The 25317-nt window shown below is 60.7% G+C and overlaps 1 protein-coding gene across 1 annotated transcript; it reads right to left on the bottom strand.

Moving 5' to 3' along the window:
* Positions 1–724: 724 nt before the first annotated feature.
* Positions 725–12605, bottom strand: LOC143172113 (dual specificity testis-specific protein kinase 1-like). Its single transcript, XM_076361372.1, has 10 exons — positions 12387–12605; positions 5394–5515; positions 5234–5282; positions 4853–4999; positions 4605–4687; positions 4154–4244; positions 3824–3907; positions 3282–3371; positions 2980–3130; positions 725–2746 (listed from the first exon to the last, which is right to left on the bottom strand). The coding sequence occupies exons 1-10, from the start codon at positions 12603–12605 to the stop codon at positions 1704–1706; spliced, it is 2079 nt and encodes a 692-aa protein (XP_076217487.1). The 3' UTR covers positions 725–1703.
* Between the last annotated feature and the right edge of the window lie 12712 nt (positions 12606–25317).

The raw sequence follows: 25317 nt of genomic DNA, 5'->3' as shown, positions 1-25317 counted from the left end.
CCTAGTAGCTGGTACAGTGCTGTGTTTTGGATTTAGGATGAGAACAAAGTTGATAACACACTGATGTTTTAGTTGTTGCTAAGTAGTGCTTACACTAGTCAAGGACTTTTCAGCTTCCCATGCTCTACCGACTGAGAAGGCTGGAGGTGCACAAGAAGCTGGGAGGGGGCACAGCCAGGACAGCTGACCCAAACTGGCCAAAGGGATATTCCATACCATGTGACGTCATGCTCAGTATATAAACTGGGGGAAAGCTGGCCGGGGGGGGCTGCTGCTTGGGGACTGGCTGGGCATCAGTTGGTGGGTGGTGAGCAATTGCATTGTGCATCACTTGCTTTGTATATTCTTTTATCATCATCATCATCATCATCATCATTATTATTTTTATTATTATTTTCCCTTCCTTTTCTGTCCTATTAAACTGTCTTTATCTCAACCCATGAATTTTACTTTTTTTTTTTTCCCGATTCTCTCCCCCATCCCACTGGCGGGGGGAGAGTGAGCAAACGGCTGTGTGGTGTTTAGCTGCCTGCCGGGTTAAACCACAACACCGTTTCAACTGAAATGGTCACTTTGGGGGCATTAAGACCTGGGGCTGAGCCAGGCTGGCTCATGGTCCCCGAGGGGGGACCCCAGAAGCCCTGGGCAAGCCTGTGCCACCCTCTGGGGTGGGGCTCCCCTCCCCATCCAACATGCATCCGAGAGACAGAAGGGACAGCCCGGGTCGCTGGGACATTCAGTTTTTATTGAACGCTTTAAATAAGCTGGGTATATATTACTAGCAATTATTATTATTAATAATAATAATAATAAAAAACACAAGAGTTTTGCATTCACCAGTGCATTGTGCGGGAGGGAGGAAAGCCAGCTCCCACCCTTGCCAGGGGCCGTGCAGCCTGGCCACGCTGTCCACCGGCCCCTTCCTGGGAGGCTCTGGGGTGGGATGCCGGGCAGGATGGCACCCCGCTCCTGACCCTGTGTGCCAGGGGGACACGGGGTGCCGTGCCAGCTCAGCACCCAGCCCTCGTCATATGGGTGGGCAGGGGGCAACCCCAGCACTGGCAATCCTCTCCAGGCACTGCCCCACGGGCATTGCCCCTTTCCCAGCCCCCTGCATGCCTCTTCCCACGTCAGGGACTGGGTGTGCTCCCCACACTTGTAAGGAAGCATGGGGATGCCCATCAGCCCTACAGGGTCCCCCAACACACACATACACACACTGACCCCTCTGCCCCCAGCCCAGCCCCACTCACCCCATGGCCTGGGGGGCCATGGGGGGGCTCCTGGCTCATTGCACACCCCTTGGCGAGAGCCCACGGAGGGGTGAGCCCTTGGGGAAGGGGGGTCCCGCATCAAGGGCTTGAGCCCCGGGGGCCCTGTGGGGGACCAGCTCTGCTGCCCAGGGCAGCGCTGGAGTGTGCCCGGGGCAGGGGTGTTATTGCACTTCAGTCCCCGGCAGGGACCCAGCCCACCCCTGGGGCTTCCCACAGACCCCTGAGGTCGATCCTGGTGGGACAGGTGCCTGAGCAGCACCATGGTGGCCACGGCATGGGGCACTGCGGCCACCAGTGGCCACCAAGTGCCGAGTGAGCGAGGACAGACCGCGGGGACGCGTCGAGCTCCTGTACCTGCCCAGTGCTGTGGCCACGGGGGGGGTCTGAGGGGTGGCTGGACACAGCCCTGCTCCCCAGGGGTCCCTGGCACTAGGACTGCGCCTCCGGCAGCTTCAGGCTGGGCTCTGCCAGCACTGGCCCTGGGGCTTTCTGGTGGTGGCCCCGGTCGTGGCAGAGGAGGCTCTTGGCCTCGCAGTTGAGGTTCTGGTAGTGGGGTGGGCTGGGTGTTGGCCAGTGGCAGACAGAGGCCAAGCTGAAGCTGAAGGGACCTAAGCAGCAGCCAGGGCAGGGCAGCACCTCGTTCTGCTCCAGCACAGTGCCAGAGCCATGCCCGGGCAGCATGGCTGCGTGCTCCGTCCACTCCAGCGCTGCCGCGCAGGGGATGCTGAGCTCAGAGAAACCGTGCTCCAGCCTGCTGCCCCAAGCCAGGGGTTTGCTCACCACCATGTGGTTGTTGTTGAAGAGGAGCTCGTTGGGGGCTCGTGGCTCTGGCTGCCAGGTTCGGGCGCCCGAGGCTGCCGTGCAGATGAAGTTGCTGTTGGTGAGTGGCGGGGGGGGCTGTGGCAGCTTGGGTCTGTTGGGGCTGCAGTCCATCTGCTCCTCCACCCAGGGGCTGGGGGGGGAGGCTCGTCCCCAAGCCAAGGGGAGGGGGAGGGCAGAGGGCTGGGGGTTGGCAGTGGGATGGGGGGACCCTATGCCCAGTGCCCGGCCCCCTCGGTGGGGCAGCTCGGGGGAGGCAGGCAGCAAGTGGCACTTGCGGGGGATGGCGGCGGGGGCCAAGAAGTCACACTGCACCTCCATGGCGGGCTTGGGCGTCACGGGGGTGCTGAGCTGGAGCGGGGCGGGGGGCAGCAGGTCGAAGGTGAGTGAGATGACCGACTTGCTTGGCGTGTCGAAGAGCTTGACCTTCCCTCCCTTCAGGTCCTCACGCTGGGAGAAGGGGTTGACGCGGGGCGGCGGCTCCTTGGTCCTGGCCCCGCCATAAGGCTCCAGCGGCCACAGTAGGGTGGGTGATTTGGGGGGGGACATGTCGGACTGGCTGCGGGACAGGCACTGGTCCGGCTGCAGGTGCTGTGTCCCCAGCTCGCACAGGGGCAACTGCTCAGCGTGGCTGGCTGCCCTCCCGGCTACCCCTGGGCACAGGCACGGGAGCGGGTCACCAGCTGCCAGCAGCTACTGGCACAGGGTGCCGGACACCCAACAACCCAGGGGCGCACACCGGGGGGGGGAAACAGCAATCGGCTTCATCCTGCAGACCTCGTGCAACCCCTGTCTCCTTCCCTGATGGCTGCCGGGGTAGGATGGGACACCCCACAGCCCCCCTCCTTGCACACCCCTATGGCCTGTCCTCGGGGTGCCCACGTACCATTGAGTGTGGCCGCCGTCCCAGGCATGGGCAGGCTCTCCCCGCCGCCAAAGAGGGTGGCCCCAGTGCCCTCGGTGCCCGGCTGGTGCTGCAGGACGCCCTCCAGGCACTGCGTGATTTCCAGGAACGAGGGGCGGGAGGTGGGCTCCATCTGTGGGCAGGAGGGGTTCCCTGTGAGGTCTGCAGACCCCCAGCACCCCAGGGCACCCTGCCCAGCAAAGGCAGCTCCCTGCCTCTCCCCCTGTGCAGGCAAGGCTGCCTGTCCTGCCCGGCTGCCCTGGCAGCGGAGATAGGAGGCTCACACTGCAGCAGTGGAAAGCGAGCTGGAGGAAGGCTGCCGGGCAGTCAATTCCCACCATGGTGCGGAAAGTGGTGATGTCCAGGCCAAAATCCTGCGCCAGGGAAAGGAGGAAGAGTGAGGCCAGGTCCCCCGGGGCACCACATAGCCCAGGGGACCCAGGGTGGCCTGGCCTCCCCCACCCGCTGCACTGACTGCATGTCACCCAGGGCTGCAGACCTGGCAGCACCCCAAGTTGGGTCAAGGCTGGGGGATGCTGGGACACAGATCCCTCTTGCTCTCTGCCTGAATTCAACCATCCCCTTCTCCCACCTGGGCTGACTCTGGGCTCTGAGGACAAGTTATCATCAGAGAGCGTCCCTCCCCGGGCAGCAGCACCTGCTGCCAAGAGACATTTGGGACACAGCACCCCTGCCCCGAGATGTGGGACAGCTCCTGCACATGGGGCTCTGCCCTGCGCAGGAGGATGGTCCCCCTTGTTTGGTGAAGTGGCCTCAGCCGCGGTGCCGCTGCCTGCTGCCCTCCCTCCCCATCCCAGGGAGTCACCTCGGTGCGGGGCAGGTAGTCGGGGTCAGCGGGGACGCGAGCAATGGTCTCGCACAGGATGATGCCGTACGCGAACACATCAGCCTGCAGAGAGCAGGGAGTCACTGGCGGGGGGCCCTGCAGCCCCGAGGCGATGTGCCCACCCTTCAGTAAATCCACAGCCCCCCTCCTCCTCGCGGAGCCATACCGGGGGTCCTGCCACCTTGCTCCTGAGGGATGCCCAGTTCCTTCCTTCCGTGTGCCCAACCACCCCCAGGGCCGCAAATCCTGCAAACCACCAGTGGCGCAAGCCTGAATAAAGCCCCGCACGCAGCAGCCACGGTGCATCACCTTCTCATTGTAGATCTCCCCTCGCAGCACTTCAGGCGCCATCCAGTACGGGGAGCCCACCACAGCCAGCGGCTCCTTCTCGCTGCCCTCACTGGGGGACATGGTGGGACATCAGGGGCAGCCTGCAGGCCCCTGCCCCTGTCCCACCTCCCCCCCTCTGCCTCCTGCTGGGGCAGCCTGAATCACCATCTCCATCTCCCTTCCTGGGCCAACCCTCCTCCATGCACCCCACGAACTCATGTCTCCCCACCCACACCATCCCCTTCTCCATCCCCTCCTAGCCAGCCCCAAATGTGTCCATCTGTCCAATGAGTCCCCACCCCTACCGTCCCCCACCCCTGCCCTTCTAGCTGCACCCCAAATGTCCATCCCTCCCCAGCTCCTGCTCCAAGTGGGCTGTAAACCCCCCACTCCAAGGACGGGGATGGACGGGTGGATGCTGCCCACGCACCTGTAGGTGGGGATCTTCTCTGCCAAGCCGAAGTCACCCACCACAGCCGTGTAGCTGTTGCCCTCGCAGCGCACCAAGCAGTTCTGGGGGCACAGGAGGACTCCTGTCACACCGCCCGCGCCAGCCCTGCCTCACCAGCCACTGCTCCCGGGATGCCCTGGGCACAGCGCAGCCTCCTGCTCTTCGGCCAGCTGTGCCTGGGCAGTAACGTGGGTATGGGACAATAAGGGCAGCGGAATGCCCCGTACCTTGGAGGTGAGGTCGCGGTGGAAGATGCCCTTGGAGTGCAGGTAGTGCAGGCCACGGGCGATGTCGAGGGCCAGCTTAACACGCATGGACCAGGAGAGGGGCACAGGACTGTCCAGCAGCTGCTCCAGGTTCCCACCATTGATGTACTGATGGGAAGAGCCGGACCATTGCATCACTGCGTTCCCCCTCCCTCCCATAAAGCTGGATCCCCATCTCTCACCCCAACGCATCCTCCAACCACCCCATGGCACAGCCCCCCAGCAGACCTTGCCCTGCACATGTGCCACTGGCCGAGAAAGTGTCCCTATAGCCATTGCCATCCCCTCCCCAGGCCCTGCCCGCAGGAACCCCGAGACTTGTGGCTGTCGGCCCACTCTCACCTCCGTCAGCGCGTGCAGCTGTCCCTGGTGCACGCACACCCCCATGAACCTGTGAGACAGAGGGGACCTGAGGATGGCTGCGGCGGGGACCAGCCCCAGGAGCTTGCCAAGCCCTGGTAGCAGCTCCGACTGGGCATGGCAGTGAGGGAGCAGGTCCTACCTGAGGATGTTGGGGTGCGAGAGGCGGTTCATCAACTGCACCTCCCGCAGCATGTTGCTCCGGTTGCTGGTCAACTTGTTCATCTTCAGCACCATGATCTGCCCAGACTGGCGGTGCTGCACCTGGAGGGTGGTGCAGGGGTGGCTGAGCCCCACGTGTCTCCACAGTCCCTCCCCAGATGCCAGCCTGCACCCGGCACCCACCCCCAGCCCTAGGGGTTGGAGCTAGGCACCCCACATGCCCGAGGCATGGGGCATCTCAGGGACTGCTAGGGTTAGGGGGGGCTCTCCCAGCACAGCAGCACCCCAAGGACCCCCAATGTCGATGATGCACAACCTCATCCTCCCCGGGGCATCCTGCTTGTCATGCTCCCTCCACCACACTACACTGCCCAGCCCTCCCGGAGAAGCAATGGCAGCTCCTGCAAGCCGTGACCCCAACCCGGCTGCAAGGACAGGCAGGTGCAGGATTGGGGCGCACCAGGGAGAGCTTTTTCAGGTCAGTACCACCCAGCCAGACCCCACCAGCATGGGGTGGAGGAAAGAGGGGGCACATCGCCCCCAAACTAGGCCTGGGGGTGGCCAACGCCGCCCTGGCGCATGACCCCAGCCCCGTGGGGCATGGCACTCGGACGAGGCTGTATATTTAGCCGTCCCCAGCCTGACACTGTCATGCGAGCTGGGAGCCTGGCCCATCGCCAGGAACAGCAGCTGGGAGCGTGGCCAAGCATGGACACCCCTATCCTCTGGCAGCCCCTGGCGCATGCAGGGCGAGGGACGGACATGGGATCCCCTGCCCCAGCACTGTGCCAGGGGTCTGAGCTGGCACTGGGGGTCTGCTCCTGAGCAGGCGCTGGTGGTGGGATGGGACCCCCTTGGAGCAGCAGCCAGGGGGGAAGACACCCTGGCGGATCCCAGCTGCCCCTCGGCACACACCGAGCCACGCATGGAGGCACAGGCATTCCTCAGTGCTGCCGTCAGCTCCCTGCTCTTCTCCTTTTTAGTCGATGCTGGTTGAAGCTGCTGTGCCGGTGCCAGCCCCTGGCCTGCCCCGCACCCCAGGGATCACCTCCCCAGGCAAAACACAGAGGGCTGGCTGGAGGCAGGGTCCCCAGTGCCCCCCATCCTGCTCTCAGCTTGGCCCCTGTCCCCATCACGGGGGGGGAAGCTGATGTGCTGGGCCCTCTGGGGCTCTCTTCCCACCCCACGGCAGGCATCGCTTCAGGGAACGTCCTGGGGTGCACACCGAGATGGGGACCTGTCTAGTGCCCAATACCCAGGGGATGGGCAACAGCTCCCTGCCACCAAAGGGCCTGGGGGAAATTAGGTCTTTATGAAGATCCCTCTTCACGTCTGGGTGCACCAAGGCCAAACCAGCCCCAGGCAGAGTGGAAGTGAGAGGCAATAGCCCAGCCAACCCCTTCGTGCCACCACCAGCTCATTGAGTTCATGGAGAGGCTCTGAATAATTCAGCAGCCACCTGCCCACGGGCACCCTGCTCCGGTTACACCTGCGTCACCTCCAGGCCAGCTTCAGCCAGCCTGCTGGGACCCCCGGCCTGCCTCCTCCTCGCTGAGCACTGGACAAAGCACCTGGGCTCGGGGAGAGCACATCCCAGGGTGAGGGCACAGTCCCTGCTGCGGGGAGCACACTCCTCCAGCCCTGTGCGCACCCAGGGCGCCTCACCTAATGGCACCCAGGTTCTCCCCATGCCCACCACCCGGCTCACCCCACCTCATCACTTGCAGCGCCTGGCACTGCTGTCAGTCCCATCCCCAGGCCCACACCTGCACCAGTGGGCAGGGCAAGGGGCACCCCCACACCATCTCCACCATTCCTGCTTTCCCTCTGCCCCATCCCCACACGTGGGGCAGCTGGAGGCAGCACCAGTCACAGAAACGGGGCTCCCAGCCTGGCCCCGGTGGCTGTGCGTGCTTTAAGGAGGGGACCTGCCTGGCCAAAGCAGGGTGGGCAGGGTCTCCCTTGGCCCCTCCAGCTCCCCGCAGAGCCCCAGCCCAGCCCAGGCCAGAACCTGCCTGGGAGCACCCCACTGCTGGCCCCACGGACGAAGCCAGTGGGACCCCCCAGCCCCGCCAAGCCCCCGGTGCTGGGTGCTGCCCAGCAAAGCCCAGTGCTCCCAACCCAGCTTGCCCGGTGGCAGCGCTGCCTTCCCACGCCGCGTGGGGCTGGCAGGACTGGCTCGGTTGGTTTGGCTGGCAACGGCAGCTGCCAGGTGCCAGGACCTGGCTTGATGGTGCAGGCAGGCTCAACCCCACCAGGGATGGCTGCGGGTGGTGAGGCTCCGGTGCCACATGCCCGTGATGGGAATACCGGGCGGCACACACAGTGCTGGCACTTGGTAGCCATGCACCGTGGGGCTGGCTGGGTCCCTGCCAGCAGCAGTGTCCCTGCATCAGGGAACAGCTCCCGGCGGGCATCGGCTCAGCCCCACGTAGCTGGGACGTGCCTGTGGCTTAATTCCTTGTTAATAAGCCTCCTGCCATTGCAATAGGCTGGGTCAGGTCCAAGTGCAGCTGTATGACATCTAACGCCTTAATCCTGGAGGAGAGGCAGCCTGGGGGAGGGAAGGTCCGGTGGAAGCCCCTTCCCTGGGATTTCTCCCAGGGACCCCAGGAGCCCCAGGCTGGCACAGCACTGCCTTGGCACCTTGATCCAGGACTCCATCCCCAGGGGCAGGGAGGGCTCCAGGGGCTCCCAGGACAGCCTCAGCCCCACGCACACAGGGCGCGGCATCCTCAAGGGCATCCAGCGCCCTGAGCTCGTTTGTGGGGCCGTGTCCTGCTGTCTCCCCTGCACACTCTGCAGCTCAAGGCCAGCCCCTGCCCGGGCCGGCAGGGAAGGGGTTACACTCCCCTGGGCTCCCTGCAGTCTCCCACATGCACTGGCCAGTTTACCCAGTCCAGCCAGGTGCTAGCACCAGCCCAGCGCCCCGGCCACCCTCATCCAGAAGCAGACGTAGCAGAGGAGGGAGCAAGCCACCACCCCAGGTGGGACACAGCCCCATGCTAAGGGGGTTTCCTTCCCCGCTGCTGTCCGGGGAAGGGAATGAGTAGCAGAGCCTCCCCGGGCAGGACCACGTTCCCCCTCGCCTCTCCACGCTCTGGCATGGTGCCCAGGAATCCCAGCGCATTCCCTGGAGCTGAGTTCAGCCGGGCAGCCGCGACAGGGTGCGGGGTGGGGGGGACAAGCCGCCAGCCCCCACCCAGGAGCCAAGTGAGCCCTCGCCCCTCGCCGATGCCCCCCAGCACCCTGCACGGCCCCTCCATCGGTGCCGCGGCGTGTCGGTCCCCATCCCATCTGTTGCCAGCATGCGGGGCTGGGGGATGGGACAGGGCTGGCTGCGGCCCCAGCCTGGGCACAAGGGATCTGAGCTCTTTTAACAGCAGAAATTAGAGTCTTATTTAAAGACCATGCTAATCAGAGCGAGCAGATGGCCTGCTCCCTCCCCGCAGCCCGTGCTCCTGTCTAGACACAGGGCAAAGACCCCGCCTGCCACCCCCCCACCCGGGGGTCTCAGCAGCCAGCCCCCCCTGCACCAGGGCCAGGCTCACATATCGCCCCACTCAGCACACATCCCCTTGCCCCAGCTCGGTGCAGGCAAGGCACAGTCACTCAGGGACATCATCTTGCACCCCTCACCCCTGGGGAGCCTAGCGGGGAAAGACAGGAGGGCAAGTAAGGGAGCTAGCAACGCCACTGGTAATCCCAGAGCCGCCCGCAATGGCTGCATCTGAGCTCGCGGGAACCCCAGTAGCGCAACAGGTCTTTTACTAGGTGGGACTGGAAAACCTGCTCATCACACAGAAAAAGCAGAATCGGTCAAGACAGACTTCCTCCGGGGAAGCGAAAGGAGCAGGGCATGCAGCACCTGCTCCTGACGAACGCTTGAGCATCAGTAGCCCTCACCTCCTGTGCTCTCAGGAGCAGCATGGCGGGCACAGCAGAAGCTGGGGCAGTGCTGGCGTTGCACCGTGGTGGCGGGGCATCGCCAGCCCTCACCAGCAAGCCCGGAGCACACCCCATGACAGTGCAGGAGAGGTGCCAGTGGGTCCCAGGCTAGTCAGCACAATGCGTTTCCAGCGCCCGGGGCTCCTGAGTGGTGACAGCGAGGCCAGGGCTGCTCCCGGCCTCGCTGTGGCTGGCTGACCTCGGCAAATTCATTTCCTCCCCACCTGCCTTAGTTTCCCCATTCATGCTGTCTGTGTCACGCTGCTCCACCCCCCTTTGTAAAACAAGGCAAGGTTCACTGATGAAGGGCAGCAGATAAGAGGGAGGGAGTTGTGTCATTAGTTGCACTGGTAAATTGGGAGTAAACGCAAAATCTCAAAGGTTGGCCAGGAAGTGAGCAGAGATGGGCGGGCAGCAGCGCAGGGAGCTGATAATCCCACCCCAGCACCATGGAAATGGGGCGCTGGGCTGAGCACACTGAAGGGCTGTGCCCTGGGAAGCAGCGTCTCTGGGAGGATGTGTGACAGCAGGGCATAAGGGGCAGAGCTGGATAAGCAAAGACCTCTGGATACAGCCCCTGGGAGAGTGAAGCCAGGATACTGCCCGCAGCCACCGCGTCTGCTGCAGACCGCACACGGGAAAGTAAGAAAGGGATTTGGGGAAGAGATGCAACAGCGGTTTAAGGGCTAGAGAAAATGTCTGGCACAAACATGCCCGGCTCAATCTGCTCAGTCTATCGGAGATGGAGAGGCAGCTCGCTGCAATGTCCATGTACCTGAGAAAACGGGTGGGCCTGATGCCTCTGAAATCATGCAGGGAAAGGCAATGGGAACCAGCTGCTCCAGAGGGAAACGGCCCAGCTCTACAGAACAGCGGGGGATTGGCAGGGAACAACCCCCATGGAAAAGGGCAGCTTTCCATCACTGGTGTCTCCTGTCTGCTCCAGACAGCCTTCCCAAGAGAAGTGCTTGGCTGAAGTGGGCTAAGGCTCAACCCAGGGGCAAGCTTGGGACACCAGGGCTCAGACGCTGAGCCCTTTGGCTTTAACGCTGGGAACAGTCAGATGCCTGTGCCGGTACCCCAGCACCCCTCCTGGCCCTGGCTCGGCTGCAGACCAGAGCTGAGCTACCTGGGTAGGGACACAGATGTCCAGGTCCCCTCCTCGTCCCCCATGCCCACTAAGGCTGGAATGAGACAGGACCCAGCAGGCACACGGAGGAGGGAGCTGCGAGTGCCCATGGCCATGGAAAGCACAGCAGGAACAAGGGAGGTGGGAGGAAAACGGGTCCTGCGCTGCCCTGCCAAGCTACATCCTCCTTGCAAGCTCAGGCAGCCAAACCCCAGCTCAGATCCCAGGCCTGCCCCACCATCCTGCTGAGATCTTGGACTCAACCCACCGCACGAGCACAAAGCCCCATCTGGCCCCCTCCTGCCCCTGCCTCCTCTCCGGCATGCACACACATCGGCTCCTGCCGCCTGATCCCGCTCCCACCCCCAAAGCTTCGCCGCTCCCCCAAATCCTACATGCAAGTGGCTCTGCAAGAACATGAACAATGGGTGGGAGAAGGAGCATTTTGTGGCTCCTGCAGGGCCTGGGGAAGCAGAAACAGCGAGGCAAGGAGAGACCGTGACCTGGCCAAGACATGGGAGCATCCATTATTAAAGAGCCGTATCCACGCCTGACATTATTAAATGCCTCCCTCTGCTCCAAGGTGCTGCCACACGCTTCAAGCCAGAGTTCAATAGCAAGAACCCGGCCAGCAGAGAGGCCACGGCTCTGCAGGGGCAGCAGGGAGCATGGAGGAGAGGGACCCTTCTGCACGCCTGCCACAGCCCCTCGCAGGACACCTATCCTGCAGCTGCAGAGGAGCCGGGTCTTGGGGTCTCCTTGCTGAGTGGGGAATGGCACCAGGGCTGCGAAGAGACTCCAGGTTCCTGCTGGGATGCGGCCGCCCAGCCGTGCTGCACATGGGAGCATGGTCCCACACAGGGGACACAGCACAAGCACTGCCCGGGACCTCAGCGACTGTGGTGGGAGGTGGTGGGGGTCCTGCCCAGCCCAAAGCTGCTCTTTGAGGGGGACAAAGCCACTAGAAGCACGGCTTAAGGGCAATACTTGCCCGATGGCTTGCGGAGCCTTGAGTGATGCCAAGGTTGAAAACAACACGTGCACACACCTCCCCTCAGACAGGGAGAGGTGGCTGTGGCAGTGGGGCAGGGCACAGCCCCTCATGCCCTGGCAGTAGCGTGTGGGCTGGCAGGGTACCGTCACCATGCACCTCTGCTGCACTGTCGGGACCCCGAGCTCCCCACCAGCACCCATGCACCCCCAACCAGGGTGCGGGCCACACACGGGCATCCCTGCTCTGGCAGTCCCAGAGAGGACGGGACAAAGGCACCTCCGGGGTCCCAGCTGGGGGCCAGCCCCCACACTGCTCTACAGCATCACACCCCTCTCCCAGACCTGGTCACCTTCGGGAGGCTCCCGTGAGGCACCCCACACATCTACCTGCCCAGAGCAGGCTGGAGCAGGCCCAGCAACGCTGGAGACCACCTCGGACCGGCTGCAAACACTGCCTGCATCCCCTGCCACAGGCACACCCTGGGCCTGGCGGGGTCGGGGCTCCAGGCTTTTGACAGGTGTCCCCGGGGCTGGGCTGCCCGCCACCCCACCGGCGCCCCGGCCCCCTACGCAGCTTCGCTGCGACCCACGCCGCAGCGCTTCGGAGCGCTGAGCCTTCCCGGGCTGTAAACAGAGCCGGCGCTCCCCTCCCCCTGCACGGAGGGATGGAGGAACAACACCCCCAGCGGGGACGGGGCTCCCCGGCACCCCAGGTCCCCGCCGCACGGCACCGCCTCGCCCCCCCCCCCCGACCTCACCCAGCTGCCGGGGCTGGGCGCCCAGACCCCCCCCGCACTCCACCGAGGGCCTGGCCAGGGCTGCGTGGGAGCCGCGGTCCCCGGGGGATGCCCAAACCCGCCGGGATGCCTCGGGGACCGCCATCCCCGCTCCCGTCCCGCACACCTTGAAGACCTCAGAGAAGAAGCCGGCCCCGATCTTCTCGCAGTAGAAGTCGTCGATGCGCGCCAGGGTGGAGACAGCGCTGCGCAGCGCCCGGTACGAGGAGGGCCGCAGCCGCCCGCAGCCCGGCCAGGGCCCCGCCGCCTCCCCCTCGCCCTCCCCGGGCCGCCGCGGCAGCTTCTCCCACTCCATGTCGGTCCCGCCGAGCACACCCAGCGACATTCACATCCCCGTCCGGGGCGCCGCCCCCCCCCCCCCCCCGCGCGTTGCTAGCGGCAGCGGCGGCGGTGCGGGGCGGACGACTCGGCGGGGCGCACGGCGCTCATGGCCCGGCAGCGGCGCGGCGGCGCCTCGACCCCCGCCGCGGCCCGGCGCTGCGCCTCCGCCGCTCCGAGCGCTGGCACCGGCGGGGCGGAGCCGGGGCGGGGACAGCCCTTAACTCCTTGGGACCCGCCACCGCCAAGCCCTGCCGGAGCCCCCCCGCACCGGCGGGCAGCGGGGACCCCGCACGCCCTGATGTCTGCATGCACCAGCCCCGGCCCCTGTGGAGGGTCCGTGGGTGCCGAGCTGCCATCTCTGTGCATGCCTGCATGGGCTATGGGGCCCTGAGCTCCCTGTGCACGGCTTGGACATACCCCATGGACACAGTGCTCTGAACCTCCCCTACTCTGGGCCCTGCCTGGATGCACCTTGTAGATGTGGGACTCTCCCCATAGCACCCTGAGTCCCTGAGTGGATGGGCCAAAGGCATGGGGATCTGATCTCCCCATATATCCAGCCCCACCTCATATGGGGTCATGGGTCCAATTCCCCCATACAACCAGCCACTGCCAGGATGGGCCCCATTGGTACAGGCTCAGATCTTCTCACAGCCATCACCAGGCTGGATGGATGCTGTGGACGTGGGGGTCTGCTTCTCCCCGTGCACCCACCCCTGCCTGGACGGTGTCCCTGGGGGCTGTGGGGGTCTGTCCTCCAGAGGAGCAGGAAAGTGCAGTCTGTCAGTGACAGTATGCCCAGTGCCTCCTGTACCCCTTCGTGTTTCTCCCTTTCCTGGGATCTCCCACTTCTCCCCAGTTTCCTCCTGCTTCCTGCTCCCCCCCAGGACTTTTCCCTGGCTGATCTGTCCCGTCCTTCCTGCCCAGGGACTCCCTGCAGCTGGATCTGCCCTTGCTCCGTCCCACACATTTCGCTACTGCTCTCCTTGGCATCCACCTGCCTGTGCCGGCCCAGATCTGCCCCAGCCGTCTTCCCAGGTGCTGCCACAACCCTCATGTGCTGCCACAACCCTCGTGTGCTGCCACAACCCTCGTGTGCTGCCCTGCCACTGCAGTCGCCCTGCTCCATCTGTTTTCCTGTGCAGTACAGCTGGCTCCACATGCCCTGCGCTGCTCTAGCTGCTTTCCCTGCTGGGAAAAGCAGCCACATGGAGTGTGTCCTGGCATGGTATTTTTTGGCCAGTGTTCGGCTCCGGGTACCACCAAACACAGTGTAGACATCAGGGACCAGGAGCCCTGGGTTTTCTTCCTTGTCCCAGGAGGGGAGAATAACCCTGTGGGCTAGAGCAGGGGAACTGAGCCTCTGTTTTCTTTATAGTGGGAGCAGCCCCCTGCCCCCCCTAGAAATGCCTGGTATTTCTGCTCTTCCAGGTCCACAGAAGAGAGTGGGTCTGTGCAGGGCAAGTTTCCTGCATGTGGGGAGGCAGAGCCTGGGGACAGGGCTCTGCCAGTCCCTATCTCGCAGGGTCTGAGCCATCCCTTTCCTTGCCAGTGCTGCTCCAGCCCGGTGCCTCTGCCTGCCAGGGTGATTGATGGCATGTGCCAGGGAGGCTGCTGCAGCCATGGGGAACTGTGCTCTGCAACAGGCCACATTCCCGGGCTTCCTGGGCCTCACATGTCTGTCCCGCTGACAACGGCCCAACAGAATGACAGGAGCAGCTTCATGGGCCTCCTGTGATGGGCACGGAGAGGAGAGACCAGCATCTGTGTGTGGGGACAAGAGGCTGCAGGCTCTGCCCTTTCACCATGATGGCCAGCTGCAGCTGCTCAGATGGCAGCGGGTGCCTTCCCTGCCTGCCCGGGCTCAGCCCTGGTACCCAAGATCTGGCTTCCTTACCCATCCCAGAGCTGACAAAAGGAAAACCTTCTGGAGGAAAATAATGCATCAGGCTGGAGAATCATTCCCCTGTGAGCTCTGAGCTTCTGTTCTGGAAGGGTGCATCCCACCCTGGCCACAGCAGCATGGGTGAGAGAGATGCTCCCAGCCCCTTCTGCTCTCCTGCCCCCAAGTAGAGACTGTGGAGCCCTGCTTATTTTCCTGGATGCCTGAGCAAGAGGTAGGTGCTGCAAGGGGCTCCCCACCCTCGAGCCAGTGATCACTCAGGCTACATCTCTCTGAGTAACTCCTTGGCCTGAGCATGGCCCTGTAATCATCCACACTGCTCGGTTGGTCCCCTGACACAGTTTTGGCCTGTGCCAAATAGGACAGGTTCAAGGGAGGTCACGGGCCAGGGCCATTCCCAGGAGGAAACACGGCCACGGCCACCCCCAGGCAGAGAGGAGAGTTGAGCCGAGTGCCTGGCCTCCTGCAGCTGCTGCCTTCCCCTTTGGCTTCCCCTGCCTGTACTGGGGCACAGAGGAGCAGGGTGACAATGCTGGGCTCTGGACGTCCATGGGAGCCTTTTGCCTGGGGGTCACCGATGCTAAGGCCACATGGGGACAGTCATGCTCTGTCCAGGTGTCAGAGGGGCCGGAAAATGGAGCATCAGCTCTCTGTGCACCAGCAAGATCGGGAGCTCCCTGTGACTGGGGGCACTTCCCAGCCCCTTCCCTTGTCCCCGTGCCCTGGCCAGACCCTGGCCAGGCAGGGCAGGCTGAGGCAGCACAGGCTGGAGCATGGCCCAGTGTGGGGAGGGAAGGCAGCTGCGCTGTGTTTGGCATGGAAGTCGCTGTCGTGCTGCTGCTTGCAGCCGATTCAATCACAGTTCTTTGTTGCTTCTCCTGGCTGTTGAAAATCTCATTAGGTTTAGCGAGCTTCGTGAGCAGCGCTGCTAGCCTTTCTCATCTCCTGCCTTCTCCCATGAGTCAAGGCACCCTGTCCTCCAAGGAAGTGCATCAGCATGCTCCATGGGGCCTGGGCCAAAAAACCTTCCCGCACCCTGGCGTATGTGAACAGGTCTGGCACAAACAAGGTGTGCCAGGGTCTGCCATGAAGACACATAGTGTAAGGGCAAGGAAAGGAGGTGTGTTGTTGTTCTATGTGGGGACATCTCTACAACACAACAGGACAAGGGAGCAGGGCTGTCCACGCACAGCAGCGTTGTGGCCCATGGTGGGTAAAAAATCAGAAAAGAGAATGAGTCCTACTCAGCTACATTAGTGGCAAATATGTGAGGCTGATGCTCCCAGGCCAGCAGCAGCAGAAGCAAATGCTACTTGAGCCAGGGCAAGTAGTAGCAGTGCTGCCTTAACCTGGGGTTTCTGTAGGCTCCAGCAAAAGGTAGACATGAGATGAATGGGGTAGAGCTTTGATCCTGCTGTGCCCTGCACACTGGAGCCCTGTTCCCAGGCAGCACCTGCATGCCACCACAACACATTAATAACTTTGATTACCGTGGCCTAATTTCTGTCCACCTGTGTCATGGGTGGCTGGTCACCCCACCCTGCTGAGCCCTTGTTCTGCAGTGGCTCATTGCGCACTGGACAAACTGGTCTCCTGGGGTAATTACAGCCAGGAGAGACCCGGTGCTGCAGGCTGTGGGTGAGGTAAGTGTGTCACCACCAGTCTAGCACTTGGGATGTAAGTCACACCATGATGCATGGCAAGTCCTTTCTCATGGGACATTCAGGAGCATCGGTGTGAATGCCCTGTAGCCTGGACTCTCACAAAGAAGGACCATCACAGGCATCGTCTTGCTGAGCTCCCTGGAGGGAGGCTGATATCCTCCTCCCAGTGCCAGCCAGAGACTTGACTTCCCCCATGGCCAGGGGCGAAGCAGCATCCACCCTCCCTTCCCACTGCCTCCTGCCTGGGAACCTGCCTCCCCAGCCTGCTTGTCTCATGGCCCTGGGCTCCGTGAGAGTTCAGCTGGCCAAGGGGGAATGGGCCAGGCTAAGTGGGGGTTCCCCACAGGAGGTTGTTGCATGAGATAGGACCTTCCCTTTGCCCCCAAGTCAGCTGTGGTGCTGCTGTAGATCTGCTCAGGATCTTCCCCTTGGCTTGATCCTGGGCTGGAAATGCATGTGACTTTATGCATGTATTTATACAACAAAGAGCAGCTGGTCCCTGGACTCTGGGCACCATGCCATCCCCACCACTCACATTGACTTACTAGGATGCAGTGCCCTTCTCCCTCCTTCTCCTTCACCTGCCCAGCCTTTATGGGGAACAGGGTCACGCCACGACAAGCCTTGGTCAGAGGCTGAAGGCTGGGGGAAGCCAGCAGGCTCCCAGGGGGTTCTGCAGGGCCACACACTGAGGGAGGGGGTGAGCAGGGACCCAGCCCAGCCCTTGGCTTTCTGGTGCCCCATGTGTGGGGGAAGCTGCTTTGGGGAGGCACAGCACTCTGCTGATGGCAACCCTACAGCCAGGACACAGACATCCTGGGACAGGTCAGGCAGGAGCTGTGCCAGCTCAGGGTCCCGCTGGCAGCAAGGTGAAGTGACCACCTCCTCCAAGGCATTGTTGGTGCAGTGCCAGGCAGGACGATGGGGCTGTGCAGCCCCCAGAAGACCAGCTTACACCACCAGCTGTGCCACCTTCCCCCCTCTGCCAGGTCACTGGCTCCAGTTCACTGGGGAAACAGCTGCTTGGCTTTTTCTTCCCTATTCATCTGGTTCCTTCTGGGCTCAGGATATTTTGGGTACTTCTCTGTTCCCAGCTACCCTGGGTGGCATAGGCGGTTCCTCAGGATTTGCTTTCCTCTGGAAGCTGTACAGGCTGAGAACTGAAAAGGGGAAATGCCAAGCCCTTTATTTAAGACCCGTGTATGGAAGGAGACACTCATGACTCCACCAAACACATGCACTCCATCAGCTGCCTATGAAAGAGAGCTGTGACTTGTGGGGCCAGCATATGGGGTTGGGTGGAGCATTTGAACAGGAGCAATGTAGAGGCTTGTGCAATGAAGGAGCTGCAGGGAGAAGGATTTGTTTAGGAGATAGAGAGCTGCTCCATTCAGGCAGCAAGAGAGACCACAGGCACAATATGCCGCCCCCGCCAGAGGGCAGACAGGGTGATGTGGGTATGAAACATGGGGGCAGAAAGAGCAGGTCAGAAGTATTGGTCTTGGTGCAGAGAGCCTTCCCTGAAAGTGGCACCTTCAGGCAGTAGGGTTTGGGGGGAAGCTAGTCTGGCCTGAGATGTCACTCCAAATCTTACAATTCCCACCTGCTGGGCTTAGCCAGGTTCCCTGTCCAAGAACCAGGGTGGGACATGCTGAAGATGGCCCTGGGGATGGGAGCAGGAACGGCTGGACCAGATGTGGAACTGCTCGGGGGTCAGAGCTGGAAACCCCATTTCTGAGCACATCTTCCTCAAACCAAAATGCAACATCCCACATCCCTCCAGCCTTACTCCACCCTGCTCCCAGCTGTGAACTGCTTATGTCCAATTTTGTGTGCTAAAAATATCTTTCTGGGCAGTCAGCAAGTGCACAGCCAGATGGGAGAGGGTTGCAGTCTGAGAGTGAAGGGGAGTGAGGGTGTATTTGGGGGAGGTGTAGGCTGCAGCACAAGGTCAGACAGGCCTGGGCAGGCTGGGTAGGGGGCCATGGGCTGGCTGGCACTGCAGAGGGACATGCGTCAAGGTAGCAGTGCCAGGGAAGAGAGTCTTGCTTGGCTTGGGTCCATGCTTCTGGGGAGAGGGGCATGGCAGGGGGCATGCACAGATGGACTCAGAAAGGTGGGGAGATGCTCACTGTGTAGAGCAAGCAGCAGGTCCTGCTCCCTCCCCTGGAAAGAGGTTGTTGTAGCAGTCAGAGCAGAGGGGAAGGAGGGATGGTTATCCAACCCCCAGGGCCTGCCACAGCTCTGCCCAGCACTCAGGAGTGCCCTCCTGGGACCCCTGCACCCTGCCGGGGTCTTCCCTGTCACACCTCCGCTCTCAGCCCACCTGTCCTGGGGGAGGCCAGGCCACGGGTAGAGCTAGCGGCTCCATAAGCTACCTTGGGAGCAGAGATGGCAGCCTTGGGTGGCCAGTGCCACAAGAGGGAGTCCCTGCCCCAGCTGCTGCCGCCAACTGGGTGACAGCAAAGATGCCCTAATGCCACCCCTCTCCCAGGCCAGCACAGCTCCCTGCAGACCTCCCAGATGTTTTGCTGGGCCCAAGGCAGACTGTGATAACCCATCATGACCAAACTGTCACCCTGGAGGGATCCCTCTGCACCCTGGCACTATTGGGGCTCCCCTTATCCTCCTTCTGCCCATAGGTCTGGGGTTCTCCCCCCAGCTCTGGGGGAGATGTGCTGTAGGGGACTGGGATTTCTGGGTTTTATCATCACCTCAGGGAAGGGGCTGGGGGGTTCCTAAGTTCAGGGTGGTACAGTGCACTGGCATTTGTCCCCCTGATGGCACTGCAAGATCCCTGCGTGGAAGAAGGTGCGGGGCTGGTGGGGTTGGGAAGGTTGCTGGAGGGGTGAGGAAGACCCCACAGCAGGGCTCAGGGCTGGGCTCTGGCCGGGATCCAGTGGGCATTTTCCAGCTCTCCCTGCCAGAAGAGCCTCTGGGCTCTGGCAGTGCAGGCTGCAGCCCTGACTGAGGCAGATGCTGCGTCTTGGAGATGAAGCAGCAACATGTGGGGAGCCAGCCCCCCAGATCACATGGGGTCACATGCTGGTGCTGTGCAGGGAGCAGACCCCTGCCCGGCCATCCCAGGGCTGGGTCTGACCGGGTTACCCTCCCCAGGCCTGACCTTGACCCCACCACCACCTATGGGATGACATCCCAACCTGGCCTCAGCCCACCCCCATCCCTATGGCCATGTCTGATGATCTATAGGTATGCCCCACACCGGGGTCCCTCAAAGACAGATATGGGGTAGGGACAGGGATAAGCCCCAAATATATTTCTGTTATTTGTGAGGTTTGACACAGGAATAGACTTTACTGTAGGGGAATGTGGTAGATATGTTAGCAGTGCTTTCCACAAAGCCTGATCCTCAAAAGCCATAGCTACTTCTCCTTTCCTTGTGGTTTTGTGGATGGTTTTGAGCCCTCAATGTTCTTCCCTATCAGAAGTAAAACTGATTGTAAATTGCAGGTGGTTTGGGTTTTTGTCTCTTCAGTCCAAAGATCTGAGTCCTGTTAGTTCATTGATGATCGAACTGGACCTTCAGGAAACAGCCCATCAATCATGTTTACGATGATCAAATCAACTGCCTTGAGGCCTCAGCCCGATTGAGGAAGGTATGTGACTTGCTGGCTTTATTATGGGCAAAAATGTACACATCCGCTGTATGCTATAGCAGGAAATCTGTATTAGAAAGCATCTAAGATGTGTTGAGATGACTCTATGAGACAGTCCTGCTGCAAGGGCTAGAGCAGTGTACGCAGAGTATGCACAGCCCACACATGATATGCTCTTAGAAGCCCAGTGAGTGGTCTCACGGAGCTAGAGCTCATCACCTCCCATAGATCATGCCATGTCGAGTTTGGATTCATGAGTCCTTGCACCTTTGCTGGCTGCACAGGGACAAAAAAAAGCCTGGTTCCCAAAGCCCAGGAAACCGCCAAGGAAACAGGGAGGACATGACTTAGTGCTGCTGCTCCTCTTGCTGCAAGTTTGCTAGAAGGCTTTACCCCATTAATCTCACAACAGCTGTATGGAAGACAGCTGGACTTGATGTACTGATGTTCCTGAATGGCTCTTAGGAGAGACCTAGCTTCCAGAAACCCCTCAGTGTTGCTGCTCTACTGGGGTAATGCAGATAGATACACCAAGCACTGTCCTGCAGTGCTGAGCATGGTGGTTCCTGGGAAGGGATCTGCCATGGAGCTCTGGGCCAACCAGTCCCAGTTGGGTGGTGAGGAGCGTCCTGGGTGACAGCACCCGTTCCCAGAACGCTGATTGTGTTGGACCGTAGAGCAATCATGCCCCTCTGTCCAGGGAAGCAGAGAGAGAGGTGCCATATAAACCACAGAGTTGAAAGAAGGGCTGCCCAGGAGAGCTGCAACAGCACAGGGAGCCAGGACTCATGGAAGTTTGAGGCCATGCAACAGTGTGTGAGCTGGAAAGGGGCTCAGAGAAGAGCTTGGTGCTGGTGTCTTCAGGGACAGGAGACTGGAGGAGTGTGAACGAGCCAGCCTTGGGGTTATGGCCCAAAACGAGGAGCACCCAGGGAATTCCCTCCCATACCCAAAGACCCTGCCTGACCTAGCCAGGGACAGGAAGGTCTTCTCCATCCAGCTCCAGGAAGACCCTCTTACCCCCAGTACTGTGTACACTGTCCATGTCAAGGCGCTTCACATCCTAGAAGCCACTGAGAAAGTAGAGGTCAGAGCAGGGTGGCAGGAAAGGTTTGGAGGAGAAACCAAATGAGCCAAATCTGGCTGGTTCAGGAGTTTGTCAGATCTGGAAGGTCTACAGGTGGGGTTCAACAGCAGGATTGTTGCAGCTGGGTCAGTTCAAGGTAGTAAGTAGAGAGATTTCAAGGCAAAAGTGATGCATAATGAGAGCACCCTGGAGTGAGCTTGGGCAGCTGAACCAGGGGTGTTTTCCTCAATATCTACCACTGGATCTGGAGGGAGAGAGGAGTGAGGAAGACCTGAGAAGGTTTTGGAGGTGTTTGTGGGAGCAGGGCTACAGGGGCCTGAGGTAGCTAGCGAAAAGGCTGGACCGAGGCACCCAGGAGACCCCCGTGAGCCTGGACCCGCTGCCTGTGGGCAGACAGGTGAGGAGCAGCCCTGCGGCCAGTGGGATGCTCTCTTTCCAAAGAGGAAGCTTCTTGCACCACATGTGATTTCCCTATGTGGCTGTTTCATTTCTGTGTCTGTACCTCTCCTGTGCTCGGTTACACAGGTACCTTTCCTGAGCGGCTCAGACTAAGTCCTGCCCGGGGACTTCATGCCAGTATGGCCCTGCGAGGGCTGGCTCTGGCCTTTCTCCCGGTCCTTGCCCCTTTGCTGCTTGCATGGGGACAGAAGGAGCCTGGTCCCAAGAACCAGGGAGGAGCCAAGGAAGCAGGTAAGAGCAGGTTGCATCTCTCTCTTCAAGGAAAGGTTTTGCTGCTCCTCTCCCTGCTCATTTGCTACGTGGCTTTACCCTGTTTGGCCCCAGTGTGCTGGGAAAGCCTCTGCGAGCGCCCGAGCTGTAATGGCCTTCCAGGGAGTGGGCAGCGTTCCTGGGAGCAGGAGGTGGCTGGTTCTCATTGCATGGTGGACAAATGAAGCCAGGGTACGTGGCCTTCTCAGGGAAATCAGAGCAGCATCCCCATTGCAGGGGAAGGTGGTGCTGGTGCTCAGCAAAGACCTGGGGAGCTGTGAGATGAATCCCTGTGTTAGCTGGGATGCCTGCTCTCTCCTGTAGTCCCCGGGGTTGGGGGAGCTGTAGTTTGGTGGGATTGTTCTTGAACAGTGTTGTTCTGTTCTTTCTCCGTGCCAGGAGTGCTAGGGGCACCTCCTGGGTCTTTGCTGGGCGGAGACTGTGTGCTTTCCTCCATGCTGTGCCCTGGGGTTGCCAGTACCTGTCAAGGTCCCCATGTGGTGCAGCAGGAGCGGCTGCTCTTTGCACCAGGGGCTAGGGGGCCTGAGGTGTGAGTCATTCTCTCTGCAGGGAAATGGGAGCAGAAGTGGCTTGCCAAGTCATCATATGGGTCATGAGTCATGTTACCCATCACTGGTGGCTGGAGGGACACTGCCCTTCCAGCAATGGGCAGCCTTCAGCTATCCAGGGCAGGATGGAGTCTGTTTCCCTCATCTCAGCAGCAGCTCCTGCCCCTTTCTCCTGTTCCCCACAGCCCATCCCTGACAAGCCCTCTAGATACTCACAGCTCTCCCCTCCTTGGCCTGAAGAGTCCCAGCTGGAGGAGGCTGTGATGGGCTTGGTAGAGGCATTGGCTCTGAGCGGCTGGGGGAGATTTCTTGGATCTGTGTCTGCGGAAGAGGTGTGGAGCACCGAATTGAGGTTCTGTCTGTTATCCTCTACCATGCTGCTGGTGTCTGCAGCACAGAAGAAGGGTGGTGGAGTCTGGATTATGGGTAGCTTAGTAGAGCTGCAGGCAGGGGCAGAGCTTGCCTCCACTTGTACCAAGAAAGCCCTCATGCCAAGCCAAGCCCCCGCAAGGGCTTTTGCTGTAGTCTGTGCTCTTCAAGTGTCATCAAGGAATTATGTCTGCCATAGACATGCTTTTTTCACTTTCTCTTCATGTCCTGTGTCCTTGCTGTTCGGTGGTAGCCATGAATGGCCAAATGACACACATGCATTTTCTAGACCAGACCTAGACAACAAAGGCTTGTGTTACTTGCTGACAGTGCCTATGGCCCAGTTTTGCTCACCTTCCTCTCCCCACTGAGGTTTGCATAAGATGTCCTTGTGCTCCCATTGCTCTCACTTGTTACGTCCCCTCTTGTGCCTTGGCCTTGCCAGCTGTTTCCTCACTGGCTCTTGTTGATTTCTACTTCCTTAGTAGTTCAACCTACTTTTGACTGCGTCCTCTTGCATTGCAGGTCATCGTCAGCCTCCTGACTGAGCCAGGCTGTGCTCTTGCTGCATCCCCCATCCTCCTTCTGTATAAGGGTGTTTCTGCCTAGCCTTTCATATTGTACAGCATCTCAGGGACAGCCAGCCTTTGGGACCTGTTTCCTGACAAGTACCAATAGGAAAAAAACGTTCCTCCCCATATGTGGAAATCTGCTCTTTGAAGCGTGGTTCGTTTTCCCACAGCAGAGGGATTTCCTCCCCACTGGCTGGCGTCCCATGTCAAACACTTGGTGCTGGGCAGGTAGCCTGGACTCTGATGTGGTGGGAATGATCCCGTATTTCTCCCTGGGGCAGGAGTGTGAGGGCGTATGTGCTGCTTCAGAAGGGTTTAATGATGGAAGGGGGGAAGGTGTGTGCTGGGGATGCCTAACTAGGCACGGACTGAGTCAGGGGTTTAAGGACTGTCAAGGCTTTTGGCTGTCGCAGTGAAGTGTGTGATCTGAGGGTGTTGGGAGGGATCCAGATGCGGGGGAAGAAGTTTCCTATCTGGACAACACACGTGGTCTCAAAGAATGGGGGTGGTGGCCACCGTCCTTTGCGGTGAAGGGCCAGGGTGCAGGGTTGAGATGATGGCGTGAGAACCTGCTACCAGATAAGGGAAGTTTGGTGATGCCCCCATTCCAGTTTAAGGGAGTGCAGCCCCATGAGTGTTGGCTGCCAGGAAGCGGGTAGTTGTAGAGATGCATGTAGCTGAAGAGAGGTGTTTCATCCTGTTTTAGTGGAGGCCAACTTCTATCCCGATGCCTCCTCACAGACTTGGTTTGCACTGGGTGAGCAAGTCTGGGTGACACGTCTATCAGAGCAGGACAAGGCAGATTCATTTTGGGTGAAGTATACAGAAAAGGCTGGGTGCATGGAATGGGGTGTGAGCTTTGTGGCCAGTATTGTGAACGTAGATGTGGAGGTCTGAGGGCAGGCTGTTGGTGCTGGAAGCTGCCTCGTGGGGCCAAGCTGGGAGGGTGTGCAATGGCAGCAGAGGCCCACTGGGCCTGGTGCACTCCCACAGCCCCAGTCTTTGGGGGAGAGAGCGCAGGATAAAGCAGCATCCACTGGGCTCCTGGATCCCTCTGGCTGGGATCCCTCTGCAGCGAGTGGGTGGGTAGGAGGGCCTGCAGGAACCCTCCTGCATTGCACCTGAGGGTGCAAGGAGGGTTAACGCACCTGGGGTCTGGGGCCTCATCCTGGGAGGTGCTCATTTCTGCACCCCTCTGATGTGAGGGGGACCAGCACCCTTCTGGACAGGGCCTCCTCACCCCCGAGGACACTGCCAGGGCCCAGTGATCCTCAGGGCTCTCCCTCATGGCCTTTGCACACAGGAAGATGTAAAGCTTCCTCCAACTGGGACCCCAAGCTGCGGTTTACTCCGAACCAGAGCAGCTATGCCTTGAATGATTTGGTGCAGCTGAGCTGTGCTGGGGAGTATCTGCCATCGGTCCCCCAGATCAGATGCATTTCCAGTGGGACCCAGGCCTTGTGTAATGGGACTGCCACCTGCAAGGGTAAGCACAGCCCCACATCACCCTGACACCGGGGTCCTGAGCTGGCGCCAGACAGGATGACAGGCCAGGAATGGGGGACCTGGATGCCTTGGCTTTTTCTCCTGTCCTGGCAGTGCCAGGGCACCTTTTGTCTCAGAATCTTGCTGCGGGCAGCTGCCAGGGGTCTGTGGTCCTGGGGAGGGGTTCAAAAGCAGGAACCCTTCCTGGATAGTGTCTTCTGCCTCCTCGTGGATAGCTGCAGCTGTGAAGCTGGGAGGAGGAGTAGCTGGAGGGGTTCAGCTTGAGGCTTTGGCACTTTGCCCTGCTTGAGAGTCCCACATTTCCCTGGGAAGCTTCTCACAGCTTTAATCTCAGTCGGCAACTGAGTACCACACAGCCGCTCGCTCACTCTCCCCTCCCCAGGTGGGATGGGGGAGAGAATTGGAAGAGCACAAGTGAGAAAAACTCGTGGGTTGAGATAAAAACAGTTTAATAATTGAAATAAAATAACAATAATAATAATAATGTAATAATAGTAATAATACACAGAGCAAGTGATGCACAGTGCAATTGCTCACCACCCGCCGACCGATGCCCAGCCAGTCCCTGAGCAGCGGCCCCCCCGGCCAGCTTTCCCCACTTTATGTACTGAGCATGACGTCACATGGTATGGAATGTCCCTTTGGCCAGTTTGGCTGTGCCCCCTCCCAGCTTCTTGTGCACCTCCAGCCTTCTCAGTCGGTAGAGCATGGGAAGCTGAAA

Source organism: Aptenodytes patagonicus, chromosome W, assembly GCF_965638725.1.
Source record: "Aptenodytes patagonicus chromosome W, bAptPat1.pri.cur, whole genome shotgun sequence".
Classification (NCBI taxonomy): domain Eukaryota; kingdom Metazoa; phylum Chordata; class Aves; order Sphenisciformes; family Spheniscidae; genus Aptenodytes; species Aptenodytes patagonicus.
This window is presented reverse-complemented; position numbering and strand designations above follow the sequence as displayed.

Excerpts from the sequence above, each read along its gene's own strand:
- LOC143172113 (XM_076361372.1), bottom strand. The coding sequence starts at position 12,605 with ATGTCGCTGGGTGTGCTCGGCGGGACCGACATGGAGTGGGAGAAGCTG. Across the intron at positions 5,283-5,393 it reads TCGCACCCCAACATCCTCAG|GTTCATGGGGGTGTGCGTGC; the intron begins GTAGGACCTGCT and ends TCTGTCTCACAG. Across the intron at positions 5,000-5,233 it reads AGCTGCACGCGCTGACGGAG|TACATCAATGGTGGGAACCT; the intron begins GTGAGAGTGGGC and ends TCTTCCCATCAG.